Below are 24,285 nucleotides of genomic sequence, written 5' to 3'. Positions count from 1 at the left end.
AAAAAAATTTTTCCAAGCATAATCTACATACACATATGCAATTTTTAAAAGAGAAGGTCATGTAAGTGGGTATTAAATACACCAGGCATAGTCTTAGCTACAGAGCTATGATACTTACAATCTCTTTTCCTTGGGGATATCAAAAGATGCAGCCATATTCATGAGGGTTGGCAGGCAGTGCAAATGATGGCTATGTGAATGAGGAAGAATTGTATTTGCCTAAAGTAAAATATAACATTTTTTAAGAGTTGACAAATAGAAATATTTTGTTATAGATTACTCATAGATGAAATACTAAAGGTTTTACTCATAAAGTGAACGTAATGATTTACTTTCCAATACATACTTATTTATAATTCATCTTATCTTTCAACAAGGATGGGACAGAATGAAGATACACACTCCTGTTACATTAAAAAATAGTAAATTTTACAGATCCTTTATTTTAACATTATAGTGTTAAGTGGTAACCAATTAAATTCAATCCTTAAATAATCTGAAAGGTTTACATTTCAAAACTTAGATCCAATGCTATAATGTTACATTAATCCTGCCTTCCAAACAAAATTCACCACTCAATCTGCTTTCCACCAATGAAGAGAAGTAATTAAATATGGAAGCCAGAAAATCTAAGCATAATAAGCAATGAACTAATAGCACTATACTCAAAATAACCAGCTGTTATATTTCAAGGGAATCAAGAATTCTGGTCATGAAGGAAGGAAAAGATGAAATCTATAAAAAAGATTCCTTCATAAAAAGCAAATAATTCTAGATACTGATATAACCTTAGAATGAAAGAATGAAAATAAAAATCACATCTGAAAACCTGCAGTATTACTTAATTCTTCCATGGATGGGCTGAAGGAGAATGTAGCATGTAGATAAACAATTCATTGGTATACAAGACAGTTATCATTAAACTCTGTTAAACTCTCTTTACATCACTCACAGAGCCCAGCTGATATGTGGAAAAAAAAATACTAGAGGTAGTACTGACTGAAACAACAAAAACAAAAATACTTTGCCAATAAAAGAAAATCATAACATACTTTTAAAAGATCTGCCACATGGTTACTTCCTCCTTTAATGAGTTTAAAGTGGTTCGTTTTATTCAATATTCTACTAACAGGTGACCTATAAACAGGAATTCTATCTTACAATCAGTTCTCCCATTGCTTGATTTGCTGATATTAGAGAATGGTCAGATTACTTTCTTAGCTCCTTGTTTCCCAAAGTTACTGATGTCACAAAATAAAGGCAAAAAAACTCCAAAAAACTAAAAAAAAACCCCAAAAGTACTCAACTTCTAAATCTCAACTCAGAGAACATGTTCAAATAAGGGAGTTACATTTTGAATTTTTTTTCACAAAGTTTTCTAAAATTCAGGCACTGACTGTCATATGTCAATTCCACTGCTACCCGACTGACATAGCATCTAGTTTTGGAATTTCTTGTTAGGCAGCAAGTCATTCTAAGATATGTTAAGATTTATGGGGGCAGCCTGGGTGGCTCTGCAGTTTCGCGCCGCCTTCAGCCCAGGGTGTGATCCTGGAGACCCGGAATCAAGTCCCACATCAGGCTCCCTGCATGGAGCCTGCTTCTCCCTTGGCCTGTGTCTCTGTCTCTGTCTCTCTGTCGCTCATGAATAAATAAATAAAATATTAAAAAAAAAAAAAAAGATTTATAGGACTCAAAATGTCATCAAAAGTGAGTATAAAAATCAATATTCAGTACTTTTTTACATTTTTTTCACTTATAAAACTAGCCTACACTATATATACACACACAGTATACATATACACGCATACATTTATGTACAGATAGATACAAGGCACCAAGGGGTCTTTGCAATGCAAAGACAAACACTCAGCATAAATTTACTTTTTGAGATATTACAAACATTATTAAAATAATCTGTTTTATAAATTAAGACATTAATAGTATGAAACATAATCAAAAGTTGCTAAACTTACCATATGTAAAAGCTCTCCTAAGAGGATGGTAGCTCTAACTGAGATATGGTCATCACTGTTTGTTATCACTTCAACCAATCCCTTTGAAAATAAGAAGAAAATATTATAGTTGCAGAGTAGCATGTAGGAATACATTTATGAATCATATGTATGCTTGTTGCTCTGAGAGAACTTTGTCAGAGAAAATTAAAAAGTAAAATAGGATAAAATAAGTTTATAATTCTTACCTCTAGAAGTCCATTACGAATAAATGCGGAGAGTATCAGTGCCAAATAATTATCCATGAGGTCTGGCCTAGAAATAAACAGAGCACAGACACAGCTTAAACACTGTTCAACATATTACATAATTTAACATAAAAATAGTAATTGTAATAAATTTGAACTATTCCCCTAATTCTACCTGGATCTGGCACGATGAGGAAGAATAGTTTTTGCCTCAGCTGCTACGAAGCCATCTGAAAGTCTCCAACTGTCTTGGAATCTGCCTGGATCTAAAATAGTTAAAATTAGGTAGTTAGAAGAAAAATGAGAAATCACTAAAACACATCAGTTAACCATCAGCTAATCAGGCCATAAATAATGTTTTAAAATGTTGGTTAAATAAACAGACAGAGGGGCACATAGGTTGCTCAGCTGGTTAAGTGACAAGCTCTTGATTTTGGTTCAGGTCATTATCTAGGGGTTGTGGGATTGAGCCCCATGTGGGGCTCCTCACTTAGTGGGGAGTCTGCTGGTCATACACTCCCTCCCTGCTGCCTCCACCCCTACTAAGATAAATAAATAAATCTTTAAAAAATGTAAAAAAAAAAAAAAAAAAGACTGAAAAGTCATACAGAAAAAAATGATTTATTGATGTACAGTGTCTAAACTTTCATTTTGGGACTTAGGAATCATTTGGCTAAAATAAAATTATACTGAGAATTAGATAATCTAATTTGAGAATTATATCAGTTTCTTATCTTTGCCCTTCCTTTCTTTGTCCATTTTTCTACTAATTTCACTGCTCATCTGTAATACCTAGGGTGATGATAAAGAAATCAAAATTTCTTATTTTTGGAAATTTGAGGTTTCATTTTAATGCTAATTTAATGCCATGATGATGCAGTAAGAAAATGATATTCAATATTTAGTTCAGTATTTTGCCTTTGAGAGACTCAGCTAATAAACCATTTTAAAAATCACAGTATATGAATAGATACAAATGGATTTCAATACTTACCTACGCTGAGCAGTGCTTCTATGAATTCTTCAGTCACAACAGGTAGAGGAAGACGAAATATATCATAGAGCACTTCAAGCAGACCTCGCTGCAAGTGCAAATAAATACGGTTCATTTACTTTTATGGAATGAATCTTCATTTAAATTTAAAAATTTAAAACAGATGTTTTAAATGTCTTATTCACAGAAGGAAAAACTGATAAAATCAGAACTACTTATTTTAGAAAACTGCCATCTCAGGACTACACTTGAGAAGAGATAACTACAGCGTGCTTTATTACATACACAATTTAATCTTTTCAATTAATCTTTTATTATAGCATTGTAGTACATATGGAGAAGTAGATATACAGGTGAAACATAATTTGCCAAAGGTAATGGAGCTACAAAGACTAAAATCAGGAGTCAAATTTCAGTGGGCCAGACTCCAAAAACGGTGTTCTTTCCCCATCTGTGAAGTAAGCAGTCAAGTGAATAACCCCAACCTTCAGTTCCCTGCTTATAGATCTTTCCATCTATAATCACATCCCTTCCATTTCCATGGTCTAAAGGCTTATCAGTTCACATTTTAAGCATGGCACCCTTGGCTAATATTTTTCAACTCCAGGTTTGGTTCACATAGAGAAAAACAAGAAAAGGGCAGGTTTTATTCAGTTGAACACAAAACAAAACCATCTAAGTGGAAAAGAACTACTGAAGAGTTCATATTTTTTTCCTCCAATTTCAATTTGTTTTAGCCACATTTTAGGAATATATCTGATAATTGAGCATATTAACAACCCAATTTTAATGAAAACCACCACTCATTACAAAAACATGTTAAGAAGGCATAAGATACATAAATACTGTATTTACTTTTTACTGAATATTTTGAATTGCTTGAACCTTTTACAGTGAGAATGCCCTTCCTTACTGTTTTCATTTTTTAATGAATAAAGCATAATTAATTTCATATTTTTAAGTCAGCTTTTAATTCAGCCATAGTTCCTAACATCACTATTTCAAATTATTTGTATTACCCTTAGGGTTCAACTAAGTAGTAAATATTTATTCATGTATTTTTTAAATGCTCTGTGATACATATGAATAATTCACGAGGAAAAAGCAATACCTGAAACAACTTTTTTTAACAATTAATTTCCTCTGTTAAGTCTGGAAATGAAACAATTAGAGTAACTACCTACCCTTATCTCCATATTTGGTATACAAAGTACTCCAATTAGAGATTGGATCCCAGAGTTTCCAGGCTTACATAAATTAATAATACCTAAAGAGGATAAAAAAGAAAAAATATCACTAATTTAAATTTCAACAAAATCTATAGCAATATATTCATAATGTAAAATCTGTGATATTTTTCCAGATAATTCCAAAACTGTGCTATTATTTGGTTATCATATGTAATATTTCCCTACTGACTAGAGAGTATCAATAATTTTTATCATTTAAATTCCTTCTTCTATTTGTTGCATACCCAAAAAAGTTCATCAATCTGACTGCTTACTATTTGTTTGCTGATGAGTGATTCTCAGAATACTGGAGACGGGACAATGTTCTATCTCTCTTATGTAATACCTCTTAATCTAAAGTGAAGTGAAAAATTTGCTTGGCATATGTCTTTTAAAAGTGTAATTCTAAAATTTATTGAATGTACAAAAGACTGTAACTGGCAGAATTCAAATAATCTGTATAGATAAAAATTTTAAGTGGAGTAATTAAGTCAAACAGTTTAAAGCACATTAATATATAAAAAAGGAAGGTTTGCTGAATAGCCAATAAACAAAAAATATTCACTATCATTACTCATTGGGGAAATCTAAGTAATATTCACAATTGGGTACCATTACACACCAGCCAGTATGGCTAAAAACTTTAAGACAACATGACATGCTGGTAAGGATGCAGAGCAACTGGAACTCACATAGACTGTTGATGGGAGTATAAAATAGTCTAAGTATTTTCAGAAAAAGACTGGCAGTTTCTTATAAAACTAAACATATATCTATCTTGTGACTCAGGAATTCCATTTGGGTATTTACCCAGGGCAAATGAAAGCTCATGCCCATAGAAAAACTTTTTTAATCACCCAGGTAATCATGAGCACTTGACTTACAAATAGTCAATTTTAGTAACTGTTACAAATCCCTCTCACTCTAATAATAACATACAAAGACTAGGTTAACATCTAAATAGATGCTACAATAATAATTTAACATTTGAAAAAATAATCAAGTTTTTCTTATTAAGCAGCACAGATTAACTTACCTGCCCATGACCGGAATGTTGCTATGATTCCCATTTTACTGGCTAGAAACCTTGCTTCTCTGTCCTCTCTTGGGAGTGGGGAATGCAAGGGGCAGAAATCAAAGAAAATAAATGTCAAAATAAAAAGTGAGATTTTTCTCCTAAAGTATCAGGGAAAGAAAACCTATCTATCATTTGTTAACATTTAAATATTTACACAGGAAATAAAACATGTTAAAAAAAAAAAGATCTACCTCAAGAAAAATTACCCATATACTGACTCCTGCCCCAATTTAAAATTCCCAACATAGTTTAAAGTAAGTTATAAATTCCACTGTTCAATTTAGTTCTACTTTTCCTGCTTTCTGAAAACTATTCTTAGATACCTCATTAATACCTTTAATTGAGCACTAGAGACAGCATCACCCTATTTAATAAGCATCCCTGTCAAAAGGCTACCCCTTAGCAAAGAAAATACCTCTTACTTTTACATGTATTCTTTTTTCAAAGTTTGTTATATGTGTGTGCGCATGCATATATATAAAATCTCTACACCCAATGTGGGGCTTGAACTCATGACCTCAAGATCAAAAATCACATTCTCTTCTGAGTCAGGCAGGTGCCCTACCACACATATTCTCTTTACTTGAAAATTCTTGCCCCAAAGTTATTTCAAAATTTCTAAGAAACAAGTTCAACATCCCATATATATTCATTGATATTTTAAAATAACTAGATTGGGCAGCCTGAGTGGCTCAGCGGTTTAGCGCCACCTTTGGCCAGGGCATGATCCTGGAGACCCAGGATTGAGTCCCACATCAGGCTTCCTGTGGAGCCTGCTTTTCCCTCTGCTGTGCCTCTGCTTCTCTATGTGTGTCTCTCATGATTAAATAAACAAAATCTTAAAAAAACCCCTAGATATTAATATCACCAGCTATTTTCTAATTGTGTATCCAAATGTCTCACTTGTTCTTTCCTAAGCAATAGTTTATAACCATTAATCAAGCAATAGATTTATATTCATTAAAATTTCCATGTATGGCTTATGGCCAGTTTCAATACTTAATAGCAATCTTAAACTACTTATGCCACCTCAACCACCTCTATTCTCTCAACTGTGTTTTTCTGTGCCATCTTTTTGTCTTCCCTAATAAAGCCCTTAACAGCGGTAAGAACACAGAAATCCAGAGAACTTGGAAAGAAAAAGCGGGGAAGAAATTAAAGAAAAAAAAAAAAAAAGAAAATAATCAACTTAAAGAATAGTAAGCAGTCTACAAAAGAGGAATGAAACACTTAAAAAGACATATAAACAAACCACACCTAGATCTATAGTATCAAATAAACGAAAACATAAGAGAAACTAAAATGAGGAGATGGGGTGGTGGAAGAAATGAGATTTAGACAATTATGGGATAAAGCTTTTGGCACTCCTCTTAAAAATGTTACTGACAGGAGTGCCTGGGTGGCTCAGTCAGTTAAGCATCCAACTCTTGATTTTAGCTCAGGTCATGAAACAGAACCCCATGGAGCCTGCTTAAGAGCCTCTCTCTCTCCCTCTGCCCCTCCCCCTGCTCATGCATGATCTCTTTCTCTTTCTCACACACACATAAAAATATTAGTGACATACTTAGAGTGATTGCCTGGTAATTCATTCTCTAATCTATTCAATACATTTGTAGTATTTAAAAAAAAAAAATCACTCCATTTTCCCTTGTTTCCTGGCCATAAATGTACCCATGCCTCCAAAACTATCTACACTCTAGAAACTAAATGAAAGTAAATTATAGAACCGAACAGGTAAGAAAGGATTTTGGTGGAATGTACCTTCCTTCTCCAACTCTAAAAAATAGCCAGGCTCATCCCTCACTCATCCTAGTAGGCAGAATTCTAAAAATGTCCTCCATCTCCCTCAAGATTCCATGCCCCAAACCCTGGATCTTGGAATATGGTATCACTGCCATGATTGTGACTAATTTATGTTCTATAGTCTGGCAGATCTTAAAAGACAGGGAGATCATCTGGTAGGCTTGATCTAATTGGAGAGCTTTCAGCAGTTGGTGGCAGAAGACAAAACAGAGATTCAGCACAAAGGATTTGAGGAATTTTTGCTGTGTTTGAAGACAGAGGGAGCCACGTACCAAGGAAAGAGGGTAGCCTATAGGAGCTGAGAGTAGGCTTCAGCTGTCAGCAAGGAAACAGAGACCTAGTTTTATAATAGCAAGGAAGTAAATTCTGCCAACAACCTGAATGAGGTTGGAAATGGATTTTTCATCAGAACCCCCAGATAACAGCTGTGCCAGACTTCTGACCTACTGAACTGTGTGCTAATAAACTCATGTTATTTTAAGGTGCTACATTCATAGTAATTTTTCATGTAACAGCAGAAAGTGCATTTCTCCCATCAATAAGGAGAATGTTAAGTGTCATTAGGAAAAGCCAAGAAAGGGGCTTAAGAATCCTAATTCACAACTCAGCTGGAATAACGTTTGAGAAGTCTTAAACAGAGAACATCTATTTTGATATCTTAGCTCAGGTTATGAAATGTTAGGGTGTGATGAGTCCACAGTGACAGAAGTGATTAAAGATATAAAATCGCTATTTTTCATGAAAATGAAAAACAATGAAAAATGAAAAACAAAAATATCCCAGTTTCACAACATCTGAAATTAAGAATTTTAAATTCCGTATCGTCAAATAAGTGCTTATGTCTGCAGTCCAACAATCCTACTAGAAAAATGCTTCATAGCACATTTATTGTAATAGCACAATCTGTAAAATCTTCACAGATAACACATTAATACACTGATCCCTGAATCAATTTATAGTTATCCCAGAACACCTCATGAACAAGTATTTTCTCTCCAAAAAAATGCTGCAAATTACCCTGCATCATTTCTAGGAAACAACCTTTACTCTATCTCCTTTTATTTCCCTACTAACCCTACTTCCAAAATTCTACAGAGTTTATCCTTCTGCTTACGTAGTTAAGGCAGCTCTTCATTCTATTCCTTGTTGTTATTTCATTCTTTTACTCTCTCAATGTAATTACGCTAAAAATACGTAATAGAAAAATAATTAAAGATCTTGTTTCTACTACAGCCTATCTTACATTATTTTAAAAAAGAGATCAATTTCAAGTCTTTAAACTCCTCATAATTTATTTTTAATTTTTTAAGCCACAGATAATTATGAGAAATACAATGTAACTCCATGAAATAGGAAATTTACTTAAACTCACATTGCTCTGGCTCTACATACAATCAGGTAAATATAAAAGCTTTAACAGCAACATAAATACTTCCTTATAAATTAGTAGGAACAAATGGTACTTACTTGAGTTGTCCTTCAGCTGTATCTGGACTATGTCTGTAGTGAAAATCAGTATAGGGTGCTAAAATTCGCTAATAAAAAAAAGGAGGAAAAGGAGGAGAAAAGAGTCCTTTTTATAAAATGCATTTTTCTTTAACAAGCTAAAATTAATATAATTTCTCTATATCTTTAATTGGGTATACTGTTTGAGAGACTTTGTTCTTCAAACTCATCATCAAGGAATACATTTGAGTGACTTTTTTTTTTTTACACAATTTCTGAACTTTTAAATAGAAATATGACACATACATAATAAACAGTGCACAAACCATGAATGTCAAGTTTGGTGTATTTTCTTTAACTAAGTCCATTGCTGTAACTAGCACCAGATGAAGAAAACACTAGTATCCTTAAAGCCTTATTCCCTCTTTAGATTCAGTCACTACCTACTCCAAGATTATTATCCTAACTTTTAAAACTTATTTCTGAACATCATTAAAAGGTTTTATTTAATAAATTACACTCTCCTTTTGGTGCTAGTATGAAAAAAGTCCAAATTATTTTTGTGTATTGTCCTTGTTTTCAGCAATCTTGCTAAACTCACTCATTTTAAACTTTTAACAACTATATCTCATTTACCAACTCTCCTGCCATGCCTACTGCATTATGATCTAATTTTTAATATTAAATATAATTTAAAATACATAAGAAATTATTAAAATTGCTTTCCACAATCAGTATGCTTTTATATTTAGTCATCTATGTGCCTTTTCTGTTAATTTTCATTCCTTCCTACATTTCCTTGTCTTAGATCATTTTCCCTCTGAGGACTCCCTTTACTTTTTTATTCTTTATGTGTCTCATTTTTAAAACAATAGATATTTGTTTTATGGTTCCTGTGAGTCAGGAGTCTATGAGAGGCTTAGCAATGCAGTTGTGGTTTAGGGGCCCTCATAAACTTGCAGTGAAAATATTGGTTAAGGCTACAGTCACCTAAAGACTTGGTTGGAGCTAGAGGACCTGTTTCAAGATGTTTCACTCACAATGTGCTAATTGTTGGCAACAGAGTTCAGTTCCTCCCCACAGGTACCTCCCCTTAGGATGCTTTAAGTGCCTTCCTAACATAAGGGCAAGTAATCCAAGAAAGAGCAGTGTTTCTTTACATTGTTTGGTCTTTTCTTTTTTTTGAGTCTCAAAAAAACCTTTATTTTATCTTTGTTTTTGAAAGACATTTTCTCTGGATTGCCTGCTTCTCCTTCTGCCTGTGTCTCTGGCATGCTCTCTCTCTCTCTGTCTCTCATGAATTAAAAAAAAAAAAAAAAATTTTAAAAGATTTCTAAAAAAAAAAAAAAAGAAAGAAAATAACGTGTTTTTTTTTTTCCCTCTAAAGCTGTTTTCAAGATTTTTATTTATTTTTGTTTTCAACAATCTTATCATAATGTGCCTACATGTTATTTTCTTTGTATTATCTTATTTGGAGTTTTGTAAGGTTTGTGAGCATGAAGTTTCATCAGTTTTAGAAACAAAAGTTCTGGCCATCGTCTCTTTGGATATTTGCTTCTGTCTGTTTTCTCCTCCTTCTCCAAAGACAAAATTATATTTTATCACTTTTGTTATGTTCTGTCCATTTCTTTCTTTTCCCTCTCTTTGCTTTACTCTGGATATTTTTTATTGACTTTTCCTCTAGTTTATTAATAATGTCTACTTGCCCAAAATGAATTTTCACTGAGTTCAGAATTTCATATACTGTTTTCCAGTACAAGAACTTCCACTGAAATCATATGTATATTCCAATTATCTGGTGAAATTCTCCATTATTTCTCGTATTTTCTTCCCTTTTTTTCTTCATTTTCCTTTACAAATTATGCATGGTTTTGTTTTTGTTTCTTAAGATTTACTTATTTATTTAGGAGAGAAAAAGAGTGCGAGAGTGAGCACGGGGTGGGAGGGGCAGAAGGGGAGGGGTGAGACAGTCTTTTTTTTAATATTTTATTTATTTATTCATGAGACACACAGAGAAACAGAGAGAGAGAAAGAGGCAGAGACACAGGCAGAGAGGGAGAAGCAGGCTCCACGCAGGGAGCCCGACGTGGGACTCGATCCCGGGACTCCAAGATCACGCCCCAAGCTGTAGGCGGCACCAAACTGCTAAGCCACCCAGGCTGCCTGGTTTAGACAGTCTTAAGCAGACTCCGTGCTGTAGAGCTCAATTCCACAACCCTGAGAGATCACAACGTGAGCCAAAACCAGGAGTCAGACACTTAACCAACTGTGTCATCCAGGCACACTGCTTTGGTTGTTTTAAAGTCTTTTTCCCTCTAACTGCACTATCTGGATCATTTGTGGGCATGTTTCTATAGAATGGTTTTTTTTGGGGGGGGGACTGGGGGTGTTTAATCAAATGGTCATATCTTTTTGCATGACATTCAACCAAATTAGTAAGTAAATGTAGGGTAACTCTGAAAGAATTTTCTTCCCCTCAAATTTCACTCTCTCTGGCCCTTATTGCTTTCACAGTTCTATACTGCTTTAATATGAGACTTTCATAATTATTCAGCTTTCCCAGTTTCCAAAGCAGATGCTTTAAGCTATCTTATTCTACCCGGAAATGTAAGTTTAAAAAATCTATTTTTTAAAATTCACTATAAAAAATTACAATTGATTTACAACCCTTACAGATGGTCTATTCAATTAAATCCACACATTTTTCTGTCTGAGGGCAAAATATGTTATAGATAGCAAAATAAAAGCCAGGGTAAATATAAAAAGGGATTTTTTAAAAATTTTTTATTTATTTATGATAGTCACACACTCAGAGAGAGAGAGGCAGAGACACAGGCAGAGGGAGAAGCAGGCTCCATGCACCAGAAGCCCAACGTGGGATTCGATCCCGGGTCTCCAGGATCGCGCCCTGAGCCAAAGGCAGGCGCAAAACCACTGCGCCACCAGGGATCCCTAAAAAGGGATTTTTAAGAGGAGGAAGATTTGGGCCTAACAACAGAAACAGCAACACTGAAAACAGTTCCTTTGTATGTAGAACGGAAATCAATGTATAAATTTAGAATCAAGTTTGTAAAATATAATTAATAAAAATGAGGACACTATTCTCTTAGCACACTATATAATGCAGATGATGATATTAAAGTAGATGATGATGAATAATATCAAAGGTAACCAGTATCTGTTGAATATTTACCATGTGGTAGGTACTGAAGTACCTAGATTAGAATTTTATGTAGATTAGAACTAATATGTGTAAAGTACCTGGAAATACTAACTCATTATAAGCATTACATGAGTGTTAGGTGGTGCTTTTACTACTACTATTATAATATTTATTGTTCACAACAATTCTTTAAGGTGAAAACCATGACCTTCATTTTACCTAAGAAAAAATGGGTCCAAGAGAGGCTTATAACTTGTCCAAATCATAAAGCTAGTAGGTCATAGAGCAAAAAAATCAAAACCAATCTGTTTAGCCCAAAGTCTATGCTCTAAATCACTATGCTATTCTGGGGGAATCTTGCTAAAAGAGAAAAAAAAAACAAACATTTGTGGTTTTAGAGAAATAGATATAAGCAAAGACACTAGTGTAAATGTCTACCACATTCTTTTGAGGTGTTCTTACTTAATAAAGGCTTTGCTTATCTGCTTTATAATTACATTGGAATAAAAAACAAGCCTATAGATATTATCTTCCTTTATTGTAATCATCTCACCAATCCTAAAATTATAGTTCTACTTGATTAAAAAAAAATTAGGCCAAACATACTATAAAATATCAAAAATGCTAATTTATACCTAGTGGACTCACATGAATAATGAATGTACTTGAAATCACTTATTGAGTAAAATATTGTGCTTGAATTTATTTCTTAATGATAAAAGCTGTCACTTTTATAATTTCAAAAACAGTAGTTCTACTGGCCCCAATAAAACCAGAACTATAAGATTTAAGACAAAGTTCATAAAATGATTTAGACAGACATGCTAGAAAATGAAACATCTTTTATACTTTGCATAATTTCATACCCAAATATAAACAAATCTTTGGTTTAATCTTACTCTGAACGGTATCTGCAATGGACAACAATATAGCACATTCATATAGATAAACTGTAAGATTAGTTTGTTCCAACCTCCACTACACATTTTATTAAAAAAAAAAAAGAGTACAAGGCAGTCTTATTATTTTAGACTAACTGTAAAAAACACTGAATTAGTAAATAAATAAATAAATAAATAAATAAATAAATAAATTGTATTGTAAAAAGAAAGATTTGTATTCTATTTCTTTGAAGTATATATGGTTATTAGTTGCTAACAAGTGCTTCTAAATTCTGAGAATTTTAGCATGAGTTAATAAATAAATAATATATAATCAGCAGGAGCTATTCACACAATTAACATTCTGAAGTTCTTAAAAAGAAATGGTTCTCCTAAATAAATAAATGTATATGTAACCTTACTTGTGCTCTAATTGCCTTAATAAAGTTTTCACAGATAATAAAAAAAAAACTTCACTTTACATGTTGATGAAATAAATATTCTTGAGAATAATATTTTCTATTCAGCCCAAAGTGAATGAGTTATAAAATACTGGGGGGATAAGCTAGTCTTAATTTATGTTTGATGATTAATGTTGTGCTGCATCTATTAACTTAAAAATTTCAAAATAAGCCTAGGTATGTATTTAAACTCATGTTGTAAAACTAGAAAAGATATTAAAGTTCCTACCTCTAATTCTACATCAGCTCGCACATATTGTCGGGTCTTCGGATGATTAAGGAGGTGCAAAATTGTAGTAATGAGGGCCTCATTTATTCGACTTAATTGGCAATCGATCACATTTTTCAAGATGGTGTTTAGTCCACCTCGAAGGGCCACCACCTCTGGATTCTGAAGTGCTAAAATAAAAAAAGGAAAAACTTAAGGGGTAAGTTATTACTTTTTAGTAATTAGAAACCTGGGATTTTATCCTGAAACTTAATTTCCTTTCTGACTTGAAAAACTTTCTAGCCAAAGAATTAAAATGTAGATAAAATATATCTAATAAGAGTCACTGAATATACTCTTTCCAAAACTCTGGTTTTTTTTAATGTCTCTGAATTGATTTTTTTATATCCTTTGTCTGTATTTTACTAGAATGGTTCTTCTTATCAATTGCAAGAAACTGTTCACTTAATAGGAATATGTTAGCTTTTCATCTATTTCAAATCTTTCATCTGCTTTAGATTTTAATTTCGCTTTAGATTTTAACTTTAGATTTTAATCTCAGATTTTAAACTCAGAAACTCCTCCCTCACTTCAAAGAGGCATTTTCTGATTATACCGGCACATACATATATGGGTTTTAAAGGAGTTCATGATTAACATTCCAGTTTTCGATCTGTTAGGAAACTGAGTTTTGCTGCATATTGATAAACTCATTTTTTCCCAAATGTTTAAGTTATCCCAGTATGCTTCCCAAACTGATTTTTATCCTTTTGATATACTAAATTTTTCTGTATATCAGAATCTGCAACTCAATCTTTTCACTTTTTCTCTTAATAACCTAGCTTAATAGTTTTTGTAAAAATCAACTTTTAAAAAAACTTTTCCCTTCTATTTTTGTTTCTCAAAAATGTTTTCATAACCGGATCTCTCTTGTTTATTCTAGCTTAATTTTAGAATTTTCTTTTATTTTTTTTTCTAAATTGAGTTATATATAACTACATACAGTAAAATTCACACAACTTAATGGCACAGTTCAAAAAATTTTGAACAAGTTTTATACTCTTGTAACTAATATCCAATCAACATACAGAAATTTCACCATCCTAGAAAGTTCCCTTACACCACTTTTCAATCAGTACCCCCCCTCCAGTATACAGACCACAATTTCCGTTATTAAGAATCAACTGGACAAATTCAAGTGTCAAAAATACCCTACCTCCAAAAAACACATACACAAGTCATACATATTTCTTAGTAAGTTTGTTATATATAGTTTTCTACTTTGGAAGTGGTAACTTTTTTCTCCAATAAATTTACTGATTTTATTGCTGAAACACAAAATAAGTTGATCAAATCTATATTTTCACATTTCTACTGTTTTGAATTACTTAAGTTCCATTTTTCCGTTGATAAGAGTTTACTAGATATATCTCACCCATAACATGTAAACTTCACTTATTATTTTCATTTACTAACCTGGTTGAAAGTTTTTAGCAATACTAATTAGGAGTTAAAAGTTGGTAATATTTACAGAGATCCACCACTAAGAATAATACAGTGCTGATTTGAAATATTCTAGAATATTAACAAATGAGGTTTCTAATTATTTTATGTGTATAGGTATGTGTATATGTGTCATCCTATGTGTATATGCATATAAAATGATAGTTCCATTAAAAAATTGGTAGGTTTCCATATTTGAGTACTTTTAATTAGATTATAAGAACTGTTCTTGAAACAATATTTTTAAAACAAAACTACCTGAATGAGTCTTAGTTTTTGATCTATTGTATATTCTATTATTTTGAGTCAACTGGAAATAAAATTTTCTCTGAAAACCCATTCATTTTAATAAGACTTTCAAATTATTAAAAAATTATTTCATAATTTTAAAAACTTCTTTTTCTTCCTCATTTGTATATTACTCTTTTGTTTCTGACTTGTGTTTTTCAACCACTAGTGTATGTTTATATACCATTCATGTTTCTCTACAACTAACTCAGATTATTTCAAATAATCAATTTTGTTCTCTAATTAGATCCCTTCGTTTCATTGTTGCTTTCCTCCTGCTTACTTTAAAATTGATTTTCTTTCCTTCTTTTTCTATTTCTTGGGCTCACACACATTTTCATTGCTTTTTGCTTACTTATAAAAGCATTTTAAGATAAGAAGTTAACTCAGGGTATAGCTTTCCAAGCACCCCCTACACTGACTCGTCAAATATTTTTATTTTCGAAACATTTTTAATTAAATTTTTAAGTGTCTTTAAATTAATAGGTACTGAGAACAGTACACCTTTATATCTTCAATAATAGGGTTTGATACTCTTATATTTAGTTTACAATTTTGTTATTAATTTCTTTATTACATCAAGAGTCAACAGGACCTATGCCACCTCTACCTTTGGTGGGAAAAAACTATCTTATCATTTAAAATTGTATTTTGGTTTTAAGTGCGGTTGAGCCTTTTAAATATTGATTAGCCATGTATTTCTTTGAGAATTATTTATTTTCCCTACTCATCTGTATATAAATGTTATTTCCCTAGCATGTTTGTAACATTTATTTTTTGTTCGTTGTACCACTGCATGTTTGTCTCTTTATATTAAAATCTGTTGCTGCTGGAATCTATTTCTTTTGTTAACTCAAGACTCCTTTTCCTTACAATGATCAGATACTCATCCATTTTTTTCCTGTTTTTTTCCCCATTTAACTCTTTAATCTTCTTGCATTTAAATTTTTTTAAATGTATGATTATTTTTTAATCCATATCAAGATATAGTATAGTTAATAATGTCTGAGAACCAGATTTTAATCTAAACACTGGAATTTGGACAATTCTTATATTCCTATAAACTAATCTTTTCATATCTTTGTGCCAATAACTAAGAATTCATATGTGAAAGGCATTTAAAATGTCATATTTTTTCTAAAACATTATTACACTTTTATTACTTGGAGAAAATTCTGACCCAGTTCACCTTTAAAAAAATGTTACATTCATACACACACACACACACACACACACACACACACACACACACACTTTCTAAAATGCTTCATTTTTATTACTTGAAGAAAATTCTGACCTAGTTCACAGATAATGGCAATGCATGCTCGGACCATTCTGTCTCTTTCTTGAAGTCCATCATTTCCAACTGCTATTAAAGAGTTGGCTACAGAGCTAGGAAACAAGGAAGCATTCACAGTAATCATCTGTAACAGGGAAGAATCAGAAAAATAAGTTATTTACTTCAAAATACATGTTTAAAACCAATTTTGTTCTGATTGAGGTGTTAATAACCATTGAACATTTATAAGATCCAGGCATCAATTTTAATCCTCTTCCTATGAACATTGCAAAGGGTTACTACAACTAAAAATTGATCCAATAAATATTAACAACCATTACTGTGGGAAAATGCTGGCTTTTTTTCCCCTAATAGTTCAGACTATCAGTCAATTAAATGACAAGATTCAATGTTTCTGAGATTCTAAGCTCCTCTCAAATAGGAACTATATTTTATACAACTTTTCAGTACCTAGACAAAGAAAATGAGTGGTAACAAGAACTGTCAACATACTACTGTACTATTCCATTCCTGATTCTTCCCCATATATAATCACCACCAAACCCTGTCCTACCAATTTACTTCACTATCCATATTCTCTTTCCTATCTCTCCTATCAAACTCTGATTTGGGCCCTCATTCTTTCTCATTTTACTGCAACAGATTCCTGATAATCTCCCTATCTCTAACCCTTATTTGTTGCTATGGCAAAAAGCAAAGTTAGTAATCTGTAAGCTATTTCTAAGATTTCAAAAAGTATGATGCAAATAGTATGTTTTTGGTAACAAAACTTTCGATGAATTTTACTTTAAATGAAAAGTTTAAATGGCAATAATTGGAATACTGAAAACATAATATCTCTTCAGTTTGGAAATAATAAAGAAAACAAATTATGTAGCCAATGACTGTTTAATAAACAAAAACTGGTAGATGGAGTATTTCAAAATAACACATCTCTGGAGTAGGGATAATTAATCTTTACTGGATATTACTGGATAGATAATCCTATAAATCAAGGGCAATGATTCCCTAAGTGAATCTCTTTCAAATGTAAAAAATCTGTAATACACTAATCTCTTATTACATGAACATAGAAATAATATATTAGGAAAATTGATGGCTTAAATTAGGCAGTGAGTAGAATTTCAATTTTCAATTAACACTGAAAAGTGGGAAAATTATATAGAAAACAAGAGAGACAAAAACCAAGAAGGATTCTCTGGATTGGAGAATGGGGGAAAATGAGAAGATACTCCAAGAAGGTTGGAATCGTGGGTAAATATGGGACCCCTTATGGGGCCTCCCTCAGGAAAATGGTGAAGATTGAAATTAGTCAGTACGCCAAGGATGAAAAGGCAAGCTGTGGGCATCTGGCATTGTGGCTCCTGCAGGAGGACGGCAGCCGTTCGCGCCTGGACCTACAACATCACTTCTGCCATCATAGTAAAGTCTGCCATCAGAAGACTGAAGGAGTTGAAAGACCAGTAGAAGCTCCACCATTTGAAACATTGCTAGCCTATAATAGATGGGTTAATTTACGTAATAAAATTTAAACAAACGAATGGAAATAGAGGCCACTATGCATTCATTCAACAAGTATGCTTTCCTTTTAACTCTATCTGCTTTTAGCTAAACCAAGGAGGAACCCTTGCCACGTTCTTCTGAGTCTATATCCTACTGCCAGGTATAAGCAATTCTCTGCTCTTGGATTCATAAATGATATCTGCCTCAATTCACTCTGTATTTCAGAAAATAACAGAAGAAAATAGTTTTGTAATAGCATTATTAAATTGTTAAGGGCCTGTTCACTTTTACTAGGCTGTTTATAAACTAAATTATAACATATCAAAACATTTAATAAAACTGAAATGAAGTATTTACTGAATAATTCAAAGAAGCTGAATTTAATTGTTTGAATCTATCTGGCATTGTCTTTTCTTCTGAATGTAATTTTTAGGGAGCAATTCTCAAGTATGGTCCAGGAAACAGGGTCTCTAGGGTATTTTCAGAGATTCTGTGAAGTTAAAACTATTTTCATAACAATTCTAAGACATTATTTGTCTTTTTTACTCTCAACCTTTCACAAATATATACTGAAGTTTTCCAAAGGCTCCAATGAACATGAAATCACAACAGATTGAATGAAGAAACAAATATGACAATCCAGATACTCCTGTCCACCAAGACAAACACTAAAGACATTTGCAAAGATCTAAAATAATGCCATTCTGCTAAGTTTCTTTTTGGAAAATATATTTTTATAAAAATGTTTGTATGTGATGGATTTATTGTTAATTTTTAATATGTTAATATATAATTTAATTGCTCACTTATAATTCCTAGTAGGGTAAATATTGAGACATATACCTCAAATAACCAAATAGTTACTCTAGGTTTTTCAGAAACAAATTTTATTTTCTTATCGTGATTCTCAAAATCATGGCAGTAGGAAAGGCTATGAGTAAAAACCATAAATGTAATTTTTAAATTTAAATTTGAAGAGCCAAATATCACAGTCCAAATGTAACAGTTTAGCTATAATAAAAATATCATAATCTATCTTCAATATTACTTTTACTAGAATCGCAAATTTCTTTTAAGACATTCATCTATCTATCTCTTCCTTACTTTGCTCACCTGTGGGTACTATTACTAACCACAAGTTGGACAATTGGAAGAAAAAAGGAAAGAGGAGATCTAGTTAATGTACAAATTTAACATTCTATCATTCTGAAGTATGAACTGAATTCAAAGATAGGTAAAAAGGAAAAGGGTTAAAATTTTTATTTTTAAAAGTAATTTAAATAATTTTAGATGTTTTTACATTAAAACAACTATATACTACATAAGTCTCATAAATGTTTAGGATTATACAGGATACTTAGGATGAAACAGGAAAAAATTCTTACATAACTATGTCTTAACCAAGTTAACTCTTAATTCACTGCTTTGCCATTAGGGTATCACATTAAGTAACAACAAAAAATGCCTTGAAAACCTCTCATTAGAAGCATTACGGATTATCCTTAACACATTCTATTGCAGAATTTAGATTCTGATCTATCCTGTACAATGGTTTGAACTGCTTACTCAAACTGTCTATGGACTGTATCTAAATTTGTCTTCAAAACAACCAGGCTGTAACTATTTGTGACATCCATTTAACGGTATTAAGTCTAAATATACAAAAGTAGGGTAGGGAACAAGTAATTCTCTTTCTCCAATAATGTACCAAAAAAGCAGCAATTTCACTTTTACGTCTACTAAAGGAAGAAGTACAGTAGTTCTTCCCCACTCCCTTAGCCAGGGGGGATATGTTCCAAGACCCCCAGTGGATACTGAAACCACAGACAATATTGAACTCGATATATAAACTTCACTGCTGATGGAAAGCCTCACCAATAACATCAACAACACATATTTTGTATTGTATACTATATTCTTACAATAAAGGAGGCTAAAGAAAATGTTAAGAAAATCATAAGAGATAATAAATTTACAGTTCTGTATTTATTGAAAAAATTTACATATATAAAGTAAACTTATAAAGCTCAAATCTGGGCAGCCCAGGTGGCTCAGCAGTTCAGCGCTGCCTTCAGCCCAGTGTGTGATCCTGGAGACCTGGGATTGAGTCCCATATCAGACTTCCTGCATGAAGCCTGCTTCTCCCTCTGCCTGTGCCTGTGTCTCTGCCTCTCTCTCTTCTGTGTCTCTCAATGAATAAAATCTTTTAAAAAAATAAAAATAAAGCTCAAATCTGTGTTGTTCAAGGGTCAAGTATACTATTTTTACTGTATATACATACCTACAATAAAAATTAACTTATAAATTAGGCACAGCAAGAGATTAACAACAATAAAATAGAACAATTATACTATAATAAAATTTATATGAATGGAGTCACTCAAAATAGCTATTAGTACTAGTCACCTTTCTTCTGGTGATGTGAGATGATAAAAATGCCTATGTGATGAGATGAGTGAAGTGATGATGTAGATACTGTGACATTAACATTAGGCTACTACAGACCTTCTGACCATATAGCAGAAGGAAAACCACAGTTGACCTCAGGTAACCAAAACTGCGGATAAGGGTTGTGGTGGGGGGGAATACTGTATTCTTCAGAGTGAATATTTTATTAAAAAATATTGTCCTACCTGTACCCAATCACACAGAATAATTACACAAAACATTTATGCTTACCTCTAAGTTTAACAGACCTATTTATCTCATATAATTTTAACAAAAATGTTTAATGAGAATTTAACCTTTAAATTTTAATGAAGATTTCACAAAGTCTAAATCTAAAAATGTAAAATATTTGAAATAAAACCCCCAAATCCGTTTTTTACTCTCAGATATAGAACGCACCTTTCTGACTAATCGAAGTGCTTGTGTCCTCTCTACTTCATTGCTCTGCTGTATGTCGATGCACCTAAATAATACACAAAATACTTAGTTATTGATAAACAATTTTTTGTGTAACACTAACAGATCAGACCCATCTTCAAAATGTTAATACAGTATTTTAAAATTTTAACATATGTGATTTTTCAATACCAGCAGATATTTATTTAGTTAACTTACATCTAGCTCTCTTATGATAAATATTTGCTATGATAAAGCATTTCAAAACTATTTAAAACTCCAGAAAAGAACACAGTAAATAATTTACAGAATTATACATATCAATAGAAAAGTAATATACATACAAAACAAAGGTATCGGAAATATAGTGAAAAAAAATTCACCTATCTTTGATAAAATTTGGAGTTTTATAAAAATTGTGGAGGAAAAACATTTCCAGCTCATGTTTTAATTTAAATATGATTTTAGGGGCATCTGGGTGACTCAATTGGTTGAGCCACTGACTCTTGATCTCAGCTCAGGTCTTGATCTCAGGGTTGTGAGTTCAAGGCCTGTGTTGGCTCTACACTGGGCATGGAGCCTGCCTACTTAAAAAAAAATTAATCTTATTCAGGGCCTACATATTTTATTTATTATGACTATGTTAAAAGTCTTACATACTAGCCATAGTAACTCTATTTCACCAAATATAATTTAATATCTAAACACACTTCAAAGCTTAATGCTCAATCAGGTATCTCTTGACTGACATTTCTCTGTAAAATTTATTAGTCAATTTCTTAAGAAACTGGTTTATGTAGCAGAATAATTAATTTTTACTTAAAAGCATTTTTCCTATCTGAATACAATTAAATCTAAAACAATTTTATTAAGAAGTAAATATACACACAATTCAATTGGTGGCCACACTAAAGAGGCTTGATCAGACCATCTCCATAGCCAAAAACAACTGTAAAGGTTAAACAAAATACTTTTTTAAAACTATTAAAAGGGCAATGGATAATAATCCTTGGAAAAAGACGTACAAGTTCCACACCCAACCAGGCTTTGTCCCTAAGGGCACCTGTCAATCCCCAGTTTTAGGGGAATGAAGTCCTAGCAGAAAGCAAAATTTTTGCTAGTCTGGAGAGACAGGTTGAACTTTAGTGCAGTCAAGGTGGCTGTGACTTGAGGGAAAAAAATCCCAGAGAAAAGAAAATATAGGAAAGTGAATGCAAATCTTCATGTAATCTCTTCTCCAAGGCACTTGCCAATCTCTGTGTTGTGCAAATGCAGGGTAAAAATCCAAAAAAACAAATAAAAAGCTTTACTGTCAAGAAGCTAAAGAAGTAGGCAGAAATTTCAGTAGGTATATAACACCCTAAGATAGACATTACAGCTCAAGGTTGCTCAAGGTGAAGAGGTTCTGCTAAACATCTACAACAGCCATTTGAGATCCCAACAGCCACTCCATAGATCAAAGGGAAAGCTAAAAACTAAACTTCAACTAAATCAGTGTGATACATCAACATTCCGGAATAAAGCTTAACAATCTTAAAAGGAAAACTGTATGAACCCGGAGCTAAATATTTTGAATATGCAATGTTCACATCCAATCATGTAATAATATGAAGTGTGCTTTAAAATAAACAAAGGGCCAAGTAACTAAAAACCAAGAAAAGAAAATGACAATAGAAACAGAACACAGGTGATTCACATATTGGTGTTGGCATAAGAAGGCTAAAATTCACTATGGTAAATACGCTCAGTAAATAGAAAGAAAGATGGAGAAATAATGCAGTGACCTAAAATCTTTAAATAAGAGTAAAACAAATCACAGAAATATGTAACTGAAAGTAAAAATTGAAGAGACTGGTTTACTAGCAAGATGGAGGGGAAAAAACAGTACAAAGTAAACAAACTGAAGCACAAAGATTAACAACAAAAACTGAAAATATAGTAAGGATATCAGAGACATGTGGGAACTGAACAGATCCAACACTACACAGCTGGAGAACGAGAGGATATAGGAGAATAAAGGATAGAACAGAAGAAAACCTTAAAGTAGAGAAAAAAATACATCACTTCAAATAAGCAACAAGAGACAACTTAACCATTCACCAGGTTAAAAAGAAAAATCCAGAAGACAAAAACTTACTTAAAGCACTGAAAAATAGGAACTAGCCATAAAATAGCTTTCAAGCTTTTGCACAGCAAAGGAAACAAGTCAACAAAATCAAAAGACAACTGACAGAACATGAGAAGATATTTGCAAATAACGTATCAGATAAAGGACTAGTATCCAAAATCTATAAAGAACCTATAAAACTCAACACCCAAAGAACAAATAATCCAATCAAGAAATGGGCAGAAGACATGAACAGACATTTCTCCAATGAAGACATACAAATGGCCAACAGACACATGAAAAAATGATTGACATTACTTAGCCAGCAGGGAAATAGAAATCAAAACCACAATGAGATAGATACCACTTCATAACAGTGAGAACGGCTAAAATTAACAAGTCAAGAAATGACAGATGTTGGCGAGGATGCAGAGAAAAAGGAACCCCTGTACAATGTTGGTAGGAATGCAAGTTGGTGCAGCCACTCTGGAAAACAGTATGGAGGTTCCTCAAAAAGTTGAAAATAGAGCTTCCCTATGACCCAGTAACTGCACTAGTGAGTATTTACCCCCAAAGACACAAATGTAATCTGAAGGGGCACCTGTACCCCAATGTTTATAGCAGCAGCGTCCACAATAGCCAAACTACAGAAAGAGTCCAGATGTCCATCCACAGTTGAACAGATAAAGATGTGGTATATATATACAATGGAATACTACTCAGCCATCAAAAAAATCTTGCCATTTGCAAAGACATGGATAGAACGAGAGGATATTATGCTAAACAAAGTAAGTAAATCAGAGAAAGACAATTATCATATGATCTCACTTATATGTGAAATTTAAGAAACAAAACAGGACCATAGGCAAAGAGAGGAAAAACATAAGACAAAATCAGGGAGACAAAGCATAAGAGATTCTTAGTCATAGGAAACAAAATGAAGGTTGCTAGAAGTCAAGGGGGTAGGAGGATGGGGTAACTGGGTGATGGACAATAAGGAAGTTACATGAGGAAATGAGCACTGGGTATTATAGAAGACTGATGAATCACTGACCTCTACCTCTGAAACCAATAATATATTATATGTTAATTAACTGAACTTAAATACAAAAAGAAAAACAAAAAATTTAAATTTAAAAAAATTTCTTAAAATAGAAAAGGAAGTCCCTTCATATATGAAGACTATAAAGTAGAGGCATTTACAGACAAAAAAAAAAAAAAGATGAAATAATCTTGAGTAGACTAGCATTATAAAAAAAAACAGTAAAGGAAAT

General features: G+C 32.5%; 1 protein-coding gene and 1 pseudogene across 6 annotated transcripts in view; one reads left to right on the top strand and one right to left on the bottom strand.

Annotated features, from left to right (window-relative positions):
• The window catches only part of RICTOR (RPTOR independent companion of MTOR complex 2), a 111,540-nt gene that overhangs the window by 36,535 nt on the left and 50,720 nt on the right, over positions 1-24,285 (bottom strand). For all 6 annotated transcript variants that reach the window (XM_072757041.1, XM_072757040.1, XM_072757044.1 and 3 more), the window contains 11 exons: positions 20,908-20,971; positions 16,555-16,681; positions 13,488-13,657; positions 8,775-8,842; positions 5,463-5,530; positions 4,382-4,464; positions 3,198-3,285; positions 2,379-2,469; positions 2,204-2,270; positions 1,977-2,057; positions 119-219 (listed from right to left, as the gene is read on the bottom strand). In XM_072757041.1, the coding sequence (XP_072613142.1) occupies positions 119-219; positions 1,977-2,057; positions 2,204-2,270; positions 2,379-2,469; positions 3,198-3,285; positions 4,382-4,464; positions 5,463-5,530; positions 8,775-8,842; positions 13,488-13,657; positions 16,555-16,681; positions 20,908-20,971 (1,008 nt within the window). The remainder of the gene's footprint in view (positions 1-118; positions 220-1,976; positions 2,058-2,203; positions 2,271-2,378; positions 2,470-3,197; positions 3,286-4,381; positions 4,465-5,462; positions 5,531-8,774; positions 8,843-13,487; positions 13,658-16,554; positions 16,682-20,907; positions 20,972-24,285) is intronic.
• On the top strand, positions 17,763-18,046 carry LOC140598686 (large ribosomal subunit protein eL43-like; annotated as a pseudogene).

This window comes from Vulpes vulpes, chromosome 4, assembly GCF_048418805.1.
Source record: "Vulpes vulpes isolate BD-2025 chromosome 4, VulVul3, whole genome shotgun sequence".
Lineage (NCBI taxonomy): Eukaryota > Metazoa > Chordata > Mammalia > Carnivora > Canidae > Vulpes > Vulpes vulpes.
The sequence above is the reverse complement of the archived record's forward strand: the minus strand, read 5'-3'. Positions and strand labels throughout refer to the sequence as shown.